Raw genomic sequence first — 12330 nt, 5'->3', positions numbered from 1 at the left:
AAAATATGTATATGGATTTTAAATATTGTTAGGGAAATTTTAAAAATATTTTTTAGCATAAATATACACCTTCAGCATCAGAACATCAACAATGCTTCTCTAGGAAATGCTTGGTTGCATAATCTGAAATCTCCCCCTAAAAAAATAAATTGTTGTACCCAACCCAGGGCGTAGTGGGTAAGTTTGCACACTCCACTTTGGCAGCCTGGGGTTTGCAGGTTCAGATCCCAGGCATGGACCTACACACTGCTCATCAAGCTGTGCTGTGGGAAGATTGGCACAGACATTAATTCAGGGCCAATCTTCCTCACCAAAAATAATAATAAGTAAATAAATAAATGATTGAATGTATTATGATGATTACATTTCCTTTGTTTCTCCATCAGCGGAGTTTAGTGAAGGGAACAAAATGTAGGCAGACAACATAAAAAGGTGAAGTAACTAAATATAGCCCTAACATCTTTATTTAGCTAAGCCCCATTCATTAACTGTTTGCCAGGATTTTAAAGTTCATATGAAACTGAAATTACAACTCATAGCACTTCAATCCTGGTACAGTTGAAGCAAGAAAGGGCTACGTGATGGAGTCTCGGTACCCATGTTTACTAATATAAAGACATGAGAACTAGGAGAGTCACGTGAACTCTCAATGAGAGAATATCTTCGGTATCCGTGTACCAGGAGTCAAATGTTAGGAAAGACAGCATTTTCCATGTAAGCCAGAAATGAAAGCTATTTATTTACATAATCTGCTTAGAGAACTGCATAATCATAGTGCACTTAGAGATTGTGTATTGCCTTTATTTCTGAACTATTCCTGGGGGGATGGGAGGTGTGCAGGAAATGTTTCAGCTCCCCTCTCTCACCCTATAGTCACGTGATCCATTCAACGGTGCTATTCATTAAGTGTAATTTTAAATTTTCTGTTAATGAGTTTTCTTATATCTCTTACTGTGAGTAATTTCTTTATATCCACCTGAAAATAGGTACTCTGAGTTGGCAATAACCTCCCGAACATTTTACTCATTCTTGCGTTTCTTGGCATATATCTTACACTTTGTGAATTTAGGAAATTATACTCTACAGAATGGCCAGAAAAAGTGTTCATGTGTGGATATTACGCCATCGTGACTCCCAACCTAGATTCAGAATGTCTCTGTTTATTAAAACTCCTGAGCAAACTAACTACTTCGTCCATTGGCAACTATAGGTACTCAGTGGAACCTCAAAGACTTGAGCTTTCTCCTGAGGCAATTAGAAGTAGATGCAATGAAGATCTGCTGGCACTGAGAAAAGAGCAAAGTCCAACGTATAGAGTCAATCAAGGGGAGCCTGGATGATTTTCTTCATGACATAGAACTCATTGGATATGTTTTTAAAGAGTCTACAAAGAACTATGTGTGTGTATGTATGTAGTACACACGTAGGTGTGAGTATACGTATATGGGTATATGCAGTATGTGGATATCCAATATCCTTCTAAAATTCTCTGTGGTCTCAGAAAAGGCTATCTAGAATCTCTATCATTGGTGACTTTCAAACAATTCCTTATGTCAATACTTATTCTAATTGTTTGTATACATTATTGATATGAATGGGAGCTTAGTTTAATAGGAAAATCTTTGCAGCCTTCATTGATTTCAGATTTAATTTCTGTGGGAAATTTATGGGGTTTTTTTATAACTTGGCTCTTAAGAGTTTGGAAAATATTAATGTCATTTATAGTATCAGAATGTATCATGTGCATTTGAATGTCACTTCTAAGTTAAATTTGGATATGATGTTGAACCTTGGATCCAAAATCACTAGATATGGAGGGACATATTAACTCATTTTAATAGCCATGTTAATTAATTTTATAACTGACAGCACTTAAGGTTTTAATTAGTTTTTGTTATTGTTGTTGGAAATTAATGCATATGTATGTACGAGGTAGCCTATTAAAATAGAGTTATACTGATGTAATATTGCTTTAAGGAATCTTTCCTGAATATTCTACATTAAGCCTTATAAATGTCTCACGCCCATTAGCCTTTCTTCTCCAATGAAAGCACCTTGGTACTATAATGGGAAAAATCAGATTTTGTTTTTATTGTTTGGTATAAATTTTTAATTTACATAGACAAATTAGAGTGTGGCTGTTTATAAAGTGAATCAACACTCTCAGACATACTGACCCAAACTGAATGACAACTCTAATGACTAAAATGTCTATAAAATAAATCTGTACATTTCTGTGTGATGTTTATTTATCTATATATGCTTAAACGTTTGACCTTTGTATTCAAGTGTGGTATTCAAAAGCTATACAACAAAGCGTTTTACTCGTTATATATATATTTATTTGTTACTGAAGTTTACCACCTCTACGTGCGTGCTCAGGGGGTTGGATGTGGGAAGATAGGCTTGTACAGAGAGATCAGCTAATGTGCTCTTACATTAATGGAAGTGAGTAATATGAACTCGAACTTGAGCAGCGTCTATGAGACTGCTGAAAAGGGAAAGGATTCATAAGGTATTAATGTCAGATTATATAGGATCCAGTCATTAGTATTTTTTAAAACTTTCCAGGTGATTCCAATGTGCAGTGCAATCTGAGATTTACTAATGACTGTTAGATTTAGGATCTCAGGAAGAGCAAAATTTAGGTTGACTGCTAGGTTTCTTGCTTCTTTGTGTGAATAGTGATGCCATCCACGGCTGAGAAAATAATAAAGGAGAAATACTTCCATTGCCAAGAGTTTTTTTGTTGTTGTCCAGCTCTGTTTATATGGAGTTCAAAGTATGTATGGAACATCTAAGAATTTAATGGAAAGGTCTGGTGTAGAGATGTATACTTTGTAGTCATAGAAAAGTGATCGTTGAACTCATGAATTTCCCCAGGAAGTGTGCATAAAGTTTAGGAAAATAATACTTAGAGGCCAACAGAGGAAGAAAAGCTTAGGAGCTGTCTGGTAAGGAATGATGGCCAGAGGAAGAGAAGGCAAAGAGGTGGAAGGGAAAGGAGAGTGAGGAATCAAACAATGAAATGAGAGACTTACAGGAAATGATCGTCAGAAGGAGCAAATAGACAAATATCCATGAATTTTTTTTTCAGTTTTGGAATGTAGCTACTTTCAACTTGAGGGGTCTGTTATTTGGAATCACAAAACTCAGATGCTCAAAGCAATCTCTTCCTACAGCTACACAATGGGGTGTTTTGTTACCTCAAGTATGTTATACACATATAGTTGTGTCAGTGTGTACTCACATGTGTGCATGTGTGCATAGACATCCTCATGTGTATGGTATGTTGGATTGTATATCAAACTGTCAAATGTCCTTTTTACGTAATTAGCTAGCATTGTAAAGGAGAAATCTATACACACATACATCTAGAAACATAAGTAATTCTAGAAGTAAGAGAGAAGATGTCAATGTGACAGGTTTAAGCATGAACACCATCCCTCCCACCACTATTCCATCATAGAAAATTGGAGAGACAAGTGTGTAACTTGTAGGCTCCAATGTATGATAGAGTGGCCGTATTTAAACTTGTGACCATTACACAAGTTTAAATATACTAAACAAAATACCACGGACTGGGTGGCTTAAACAACAGACATTTATGTTCTCACAGTTGCGGAGGCTGGAAGCCTGAAATCAGGGTGTTAACATGGTTCGGTTCTGTTAAGGGCTGTCTTCCTGCCTTGTAGACGGCTACTTTATCTCCACTGTGTTCACATAGCCTCCCCTTGTTGCCTACGCATAGGCGTAAAGGGGCGAGGAGCAAGCCCTCTGGTGTCTCTTCTCATAAGGGCACTAATCCTATCCAACCAGGGTCCCTGCCTCATGACCTCATCTAACCCTAATTACCTCCCAAAGGCCCCATCTGCAGACACCATCGCATCAGAGGCAAGGGCTTTAACAAGTGACTTTGGGGGGTGGGGAAACAAATCCTCCTATAGCAGGAGTCATCATGCAGTTCTCTGCATCATTCCTTTTAATCTAGGAGACTGGTTTGGGACAAGCACTAATTCAGTGTAGTCCTGGACTTCGCCTGGAGGTAAAAGTGTCTTTTGGGGTTGTGTGTAACTCAGCAGTGACGCTTATGTAACCATACAGTAAGTCGTGACTGTTTAACCAGATTCAAGTTTCACTGCCAAAAAGTGTGCCAGTTTTGACAGATACATACGAAAATAAGTTTGAACAGAACCACACTTTTCTTGCAGACATTTAGTTTAGCTTGGAACTGTTTACTACCTTTGGATTTGCTTGTCTATGTCCTGGTGAACTCTAGACAGAGCAGTGTGTGGCTTAAGACAATTTCGTGTCTTCATCTTGATGGTGCTGCTGAATGTTTCAGGCCTGTATATATTCTCCATGGAGTACAATGGATTTGACATTATTTTTTCTTAATTCCAAGGGAATTTTAGGTCATCTCATTGTGTGTGTTGCAAATAAGTTTGCAATATCTTTAATAACTTCCTGTGTAGGTGCACTGGAAATTCATTCCATTCAGATAAATCAATGAATTATATTGTGTTCTGTGCATAGTATCCAGAGAGAAAAACTCCCATTTCTAATTTCAAGGCTTAAAAGTTTTAAGGTTTTGCCTGTGCGGTATTATACTTGTAATTACTGTGGCATTTAGACTTATCTCTGTGTGTGAGTCTGTTTATCAGGGAAGGACGGGTGGAATTAGAGGATGACCAAGGAAGGGTTGCTGTCAGACTCCGTTATCGCTTTCAGATTAGTAAGAGTCCTATATTGTACATGGATTGTAAATAGGGCAGGTAATTTCCAGGAGTATAAAAACATTCTTAAGGCACCAGGCAAGAACTTAGCAGCTAGAATATCTAGAAAGTGTGAAGAAGTCAAACCAATGAGGCACATAGGTATGGAAACGTGTTGGTGGTGATCAGTTAGAGATATAAGCCGGAGGGACACAGTAAAGACCTCTGTAGTTCATTTCTTCTCCCCAGCGTGTGGTGTGAGCAGTGCGCCCCTTTAAGCATTCAGGAGCTATTTGGTGAGTGAACCATTGGTAGGGTGATCCCAGAATGACCAAAGCAAGACCTGTGAGAATATAAAGTTAGGTCAGTCATAGGAAGTCTCATGGAATCCTCCCTGTGAGTTTGATAAAAAGCACTACACGACCCAGAAGTAAAGTCCCAGTACAAAATAAGGTGCAAACGAAAGGCATATGTTGATCAGTTAAATGACATGCGACACAGCATCTTCTGGCCTGAAAGCTCTCTTACACGGGATCCCTGGGCCTGTCTCTGCCTCCTTGCTATCACTGGAGAGAATGAGCATGATTATTTATCTTGATTTCTGAAAACACATTCTACAGCCAGGTGAGTGAAAGAGACTTGAGGTCTGTAGAATGATTTCAACTTTAGCAAATAGTTTTGAATTTCTGCCAAAGAGTGTGACTTTAAAACCTCTCATAGCTCAGTGATTATCCAAAAAGAATTTTGTATATGTGCAGTTTCCTGTTCGAGTACCCCAGAGTTAATAATGTTAATTTGATGGGCTGCTGTGAGGACCTCATGCAGAGAGAGATGTGTGTAGGTGTGCTGCTGCTGCTGCTGCTGCTGCTGCTGTTATTATTATTATCAGCTAGGTTAGGGGTTGGAATTCTCCATGTACATCAGCTTTTGCCAGTGCAGTCACTTCGCTTTGCTGAAGGTGAGGTATGTTTCTCTGAGGCAAAGGTGGCACACTTCTCTAGGTACATTGGGCAATTAACACACAGTACTGGTATTTACTTAATTAGCTGTACCTATTAAGCAAATATTAATTAGACAAAGCCATGGGTTTTCAGTAAGAGATATCAGACTGGAGAGTTAGATGCAGAAGGTTGCTATTTTGCAGAGTGGCTATAGAGAGATTTTTCAGAGAAACTCCAGACTTCCTATTTTAGTGGGCTGCATGCTAGCGCTTAGGCAGATGGATTGTGAGCCTCTGGCGGTGAATCAGAGCTGGCAAACATGTTGGAGTCTGTCCAGAAGTGATTGTTTTCTTCCATTCAGTGGGAAAGGACAAAGCCAAAACTGAGAATGCTGGGAAAATGTAGAAGTCTCTATTTCTACAAAATAGCCTAAGTTTAATAAAGCCAAAAAAGAGTCATACATTTTTGAGTTTTCGCCTTTAAGCAAAAATTTAATAACCTTTGTTAATTAAAAAAAGAAAATATATTTGGTCATTTTTTCTTTATCGCTTCTGTATAGCTAACAGTGCGTGGATATATACTATAACGCTAGAAAGCTAACGTAACATCTCACTTTAGGGAAGGAATAAAATAATCACCCCAGCCACATCTATTACTTTGATTCATAGCTCAAATATTTCTATTCTTGGAACATTACTGCAGCTTTGGTGCTAAGAAAATCGCTGGAGGATGAATGACTCTGCGTCTTTCATCCTTCGCAATTTTCGCAACATCTCGATTAGTCTGACTTTGCAATCGCGCCATCTAGTGTTCGTACGTCCTCAGTACCAGAGCTCAACTTCCTTGGAAGCAAAATACCCCATAAAGAAAGTAACAAGCAAGTTACCTTAAAAACAGTGCGCTTGGGAGACAATGGCATGAATAGTCCATCATTGAAATACTAAAACAGATTTCTTGTTAAATATATATTTCTTATTTATCCTTATCATCTTATTTATTTCATAAATATTTTTATATACTCTCCATGGCCATACAAATTATACATATACTCCATATATTGAAATTATACTTATTTTATTTTTATATTCTTCTCTGTACCTACCTATAGCTTTAACAAAATTGTCATTGACTTTGAAAGCAACACGAGCCAACCCAGTCATGGAGTGGGTTGGGTTAGAGTGGGCTGGATTTGAGTAGAATGAAAAGATGGAAATAGTTTGTTGTAGTATCTGATTGAACCGCATATCCTGCCCCAGGCTGTGGTTTTGTTATTACTGATGACTGTGCCTCCAGGGGTCAGGTGCTTTACTGCATAGCACAGAAACAAAGGAGGGCTTTGACGTACATGAAATGAAGTGTTTTTCCAGAAAGGAAAACAAACTTGTGTCTTCCTTGTCTTACCACTGAGACTATTTTAGACCTATCTTTTAAAAAAATTATTTTTGGAAAATATTTTTAGGAATTAATGAGCTTGGTCACAGTTTTCAAGATGTCCCAGAGACATGATTTTTATTTTCTTTGCTAGCCTTTAAGATGACTTCTAGTTTATCTATCAGTTTAGAATTTTAAGAGAAAAAATTTATTTAATTATTACAAGAACAAAATTAATTAGGTAAGACCAGCCCTTTCAGATCACCTCTGTCATTTTAACATCTGCAAAATGGTTGACAATATGCCTGCTCTGACTGACTCTGACTGTAAAATGGAAAACCTCAGCCCCTGCCCTGTCTAATTCTGTGGCGGCTGAAGTCCCATGGTCCATGAGGATACCGCCTACCGCTTAGACCTCTTCCAGTCCCTCTCAGAGCTCTGGTCTCCCTTAGCCTTTTGTCAGCTCCTCAAGGACAGGATGCTCCCTCCCACTTTGGGCTCTGTTTACCTGCTTTGCATTAATCAGGGACGCCGCATTCTGCTCTTCTGCCCTCACTTAGTTAATTCTTACATACCCTTCAGATCTTGGCCCAAGCATCATTTCCTCAGGGAAGCCCTCCAACCCATAAATTAGTCCTCTCTTGTTATTAGCTAGCATCCAATGCTTTTCCTTGTTACTGCTCACCACACTTTGTGATTATATACTTGTATTAGTATCTGCTGCCCCCACAAGATTATAAATGATGAGCAGGCTAGAATAATCCTTTTTTTCAGCCCCTCGGTGCCCACCCACTGTGTTTTCTATAATGCTTGATACAGAGGACATGTGTGGGAAATAGCTGATGAAATCAATCTATGGGTCCAAAATGGAGAACTGAGATGTCCATTGTCCCAACCCATGTAGTTTTGTGAAGTCAACTCTGCTTCCTTGTCACCCTTGAGAATATTCGCTGAGGCAGGAAATCCCAGTGCCTATATTCCAGCTTGTCAAGGTACACCCCTCTGGGGACTTGTCACTTCCTGCAGCACACTCTGGGAGGGGTGTATGTTCTTACTACTTGCAGAATCCCTGGCCTTGTTCACTGCCACTCACCCTGCTTGGTGGGAATCCATCAACCTTTTTACTCCCTGCTCACCAGTCTCTCCTTCCCACGCTCCTGTTCCCTTCCTCCCAAATAAAAAACCAAAACAAGACCAAAAGTAGATAAATAAAAGACACGCCACCTCTTCCTGTGTTTACTGTCAGTCCTCTTGATGGATTATCAGGGAATGGGGAAATACAGGGAACAAAATATAAATTAATATTGCATTAAATTATCCTGCCACTCTTGTATTCAGCAGAGAATAAAAATAAATTTTGCACATTACACAAGGGCCATGTTAAGCTTTCATTGTTTATTTTTGTTGCACTTTCTCTTTCTAGAAAACTCTAAGGATTCCCAACTCTCTTAAAATGTTAGACAAGCAATCATGCCGAGAATCAGTCACATTCAAAATGAGCTCTGCTTAAAAAGTTATAGCCTGTCATACTAAGCTTTAGGAATCTATAACCAGTCACCAATGTCTTCTCAAGAATGAGCGTGAAATTTTGAGAACTGAAGTTAGGGTTCAGAAATAATTAACTTTGGCATTGAATTCATACATACACACATATGTAAATTTGGTATTTTTGTAAACTGTATTGTATTTTATTTGAAGTTTGGTATATTCTCATTGTTTTCAAAAGTTACTACTTTCACTTAACGTCAAATACACACAAAAGAAAAATGCTTGAGCTTTCCAATATTTTCATACCATACTGAGGACTCCAAGTGTCCTTCTGTGTTCCTCTCTGTGGTAGCATCTTATTGGCATTACATAAGTGGGTGCTTCTTGAAAGCTGGATTGACTGATTCAATTGCCAACTGGCATAAAATTCTGACTCTTCGATGCATATTTGATGAAAAAACAAATAAAATGGCATAAGGTTTACTCCAAAGATTGTCTTCTCACTTCTGTCTCCACAGCAACACAGATGTACACACAGTGGCATCACTTCTTAAGCTGTATCTCCGAGAACTTCCAGAACCAGTTATTCCTTATGCAAAGTATGAAGATTTTTTGTCGTGTGCCAAACTGCTCAGCAAAGAGGAGGAAGCAGTAAGTCGATGCATTTATTTCTAAAAAAGTTTTTTTTTGAGAGTTTTTTCAGTGCTCTTAGTCTTTAATTTGTAAACTTCCCTTTGTCTTATCGTTGGATTTTCTATTGTTTTCCGCTATTCTGTGTATTGACATCACACAGATTTAGACTTTACATGCACAACTCGGGTCTCATTTTTAATTCCCTCTCTCATCACAAAGAAAAGTGTGGCTGAAGGAATAAAATAAGCACCCCTTGTCATTTTGCTCCCCTGAAAGGTTGACGGTGGCGCTACATGAGGCCAAGCGTTCTATGAAAAAACTGGATGCCTTTTTTCATATTCCTTTTTGTGTGCCCCTTAAATCACTTCAAACAATGACTCTTAGGTAGTCCTACCTACTGCTTGTTTTTGTAAAAACAGCTTTATTGGGATGCAATTCACATGCTATAAAATCACCCATTTGAAGTGTACCATTCAGTGCTTTTTAGTATATTCTCAGAGTTGTGCAGTCATCACCAAAATCTAATTTTAGAATATTTACCACATTTTCATCCCCTCATAACAAACTGCATATCTATTGCCCATGCCTCTCTTTCCCCAGCTCTTGGCAACTGCTAATCTACTTTCTGTCTCCATAGATTTGCCTGTTCTGGATAGTTCATATAAACGGAATCATTCAATATGTTTTCTTTTGTGACTGGCTTCTTTCACTGTTTTCAAAGTTCATCCACATTGTACCCCATATCAGTATTTTATTCCTTTTATTTCCAAATAATATTCTGTTATTTATCCATTTGTTAGTTGCAGGACATGTGTGTTGTTTCCACTGCTTGACTATTATTAATAATGCTATTTATATCCACTTACAAAGTTTCGTGTGAACATATGTTTTCATTTCTCTTGGGTTTATATTGAGGAGGAGGAATTGCTGGGCCATATGTAACTGTGTTTTCTAAAGAGGCTCCACCATTTAAAATTCCAATGTGTGCAGGTTCTAATTTCTCCACATTTTTGGCCAACATTTGTTATTTCTCTTTTTTATCGTAGCCATCCTAATGTGTGTAAAGTGGTGTATCATTGAGGTTTGAGTTTCATTTCCCTGATGGCTAACGATATTAAACATCTTTTCATGTACTTATTGGCTATTGGTGTATTTTCTTTGGAGAAACATCTATTCAGACCATTTTCCCATTTTTAATTGGACTGTTTGTCTTCTTCTTATTGATTTGTAAGAGTTCTTTGTGTAGTTTGGATACAAGGCCCTTATCGGATATATGATTTGCAAATATTTTCTGCCCTCTGTGGATTGCCTCTTTATTTTCTTGATGATATCCTTTGAGGCAAAAAGGTTTTTAATTTTCATAAAGTCCAATTTGTCTATTTTTCATTTGCCACTTGTGCTTTTAGTGTCACACCTAAGAAGGTTTTATTTAACCCAGGGTCACAAAGATTTACTCATATTTTCTTCTAAGATTTTTATAACTTTAGCTCTTATGTTTAGGTCTCTGATCCATTTTGAGTTAATTTTTGTTTATGGTGTGAGGAAAAGGTCCAACATTATTGTCTGGCATGTGGACATACAGTTGTCTCAGTGCCATTTGTTGAAGAGACTCTTCTTTTCTCTTTTGGATCTTCTTGGCACTCTTGTCAAAATTGCTGCCTGTTTTTGTAAATGCAGTTTTATTCTGTTTGTTGTATAATATTGTCTGTGGCTGTTTTTGCAGTATAACAGAAGAGTTGAGTAGTTGAGACAGAAACTATATGTCCCAGAAAGCTTAAAATATTTACTATTTACAGGAAGAAGAACAGATCAGATTATATTATCCATTAGCTTTTCTGGGACCGTTTATATTTTAGAGGAAGTCCTACAATGAGAAGAAACAAAGTAGTTAATCCTTTTGTAAAATTTCCAGGAAGGTCAGGCTGCACCCCTCCATCCCACCTTCAATGATGTATCCTGAACGTGACCAGTCCTGAGAGACTTGTTTGTCAGTAGACGTATGTTTATCTATGTTTCAGGCATGCTAAAAATGAGAAGGACTCTCAGTACATCAAGGCTATTTTTCCCCCCAAATAACCTAATTATAAGTGAGGCCATCTTCCTTTTTCAGTCAATTGTGAACAAGTGTTAAAAATGTTAAAAGGGCTTCACTTAAATCTGTTTCTCCGCATAGTACTTATGGAGATATTTGAAATGCTTTCACGTCCTTGAAAATATTTGTAAAATGCTTGCTGTGATGGTGGCAAGTTTTCAGGACAGGATCCTTCACTGACAATATGTGACACCAATTAAAAAACAATTATATGCTGATTTCCCATTTGCTTTAATTCCAAGACCAACCTTAGAAAGATAACAGTTATTCTCTTCTTTATACTCAGGGAGTTAAGGAATTAGCGAAGCAGGTGAAGAGTTTGCCAGCGGTCAATTACAACCTCCTCAAGTATATTTGCAGGTAAGAATTGTCTTAAAGACGCAACTAAACAAAACAAGACTATTTAGCCTGTGAGTAACTTATGTTTGACGAGGAACGAAATCACTTCACTGCTCTGAACTCCAGTGTTGGCCTCTGTAAAACAGAGGTTTGACAAGGTGATCTCAAAGGCTTCTTTGAGCACTGAATTTGCATGATTTTGTAATTTGTTATTTCTGAAGTCTCTCTTGCTTTTACATGTTAAAGATATGTTGCTTTGAATTTCCATCAAAATTGTTTGTACATGTTCCGTGTACCGTTGTTTGAGAGAAGAAGCGTGTATATTGGCATGAGGAAGATCTGCATGGGAGTCCAGACTACCGCTGACTACTCGTGTATCTTTATGCAATTCTCTATTCTCTCTCAGTCTCAGAGTCCTAATAAGTGAAATGGTAGGAAAAACACACATTTCACACAGTTGTTTTAAAATTAAATTATATTTTTTAATGATTAATATATATGTAAGCGTTCAATAAATGTTATCTTCTTTCCATTCCTGTCCCACTTCACACTCATTGAAAAGACATTTGTAATTCAATTCTGTCAGAACGATAATTGTGCCTGGTAAAGCTCTCTCTCAGTGACCACGTTTAACTACAGTCCTGGGACAGGGTGTGCCACGTATGTGCCCCTATTTGAGAAACCAAATATGTAAAATTGAAATATATTACATTTAAATAAAGAGATTAGTGATGGATACTACTGCAAGGTA

General features: G+C 37.7%; 1 protein-coding gene across 10 annotated transcripts in view; it reads left to right on the top strand.

Moving 5' to 3' along the window:
• The window catches only part of ARHGAP24 (Rho GTPase activating protein 24), a 705468-nt gene that overhangs the window by 669247 nt on the left and 23891 nt on the right, over nt 1-12330 (top strand). For all 10 annotated transcript variants that reach the window (XM_070505415.1, XM_070505414.1, XM_014854138.3 and 7 more), the window contains 2 exons: nt 9034-9166; nt 11527-11600. In XM_070505415.1, coding sequence (XP_070361516.1) covers nt 9034-9166; nt 11527-11600 — 207 coding nt within the window. The remainder of the gene's footprint in view (nt 1-9033; nt 9167-11526; nt 11601-12330) is intronic.

The sequence above is a fragment of the Equus asinus genome, chromosome 3 (genome assembly GCF_041296235.1).
Source record: "Equus asinus isolate D_3611 breed Donkey chromosome 3, EquAss-T2T_v2, whole genome shotgun sequence".
Classification (NCBI taxonomy): Eukaryota; Metazoa; Chordata; class Mammalia; order Perissodactyla; family Equidae; genus Equus; species Equus asinus.
This window is presented reverse-complemented; position numbering and strand designations above follow the sequence as displayed.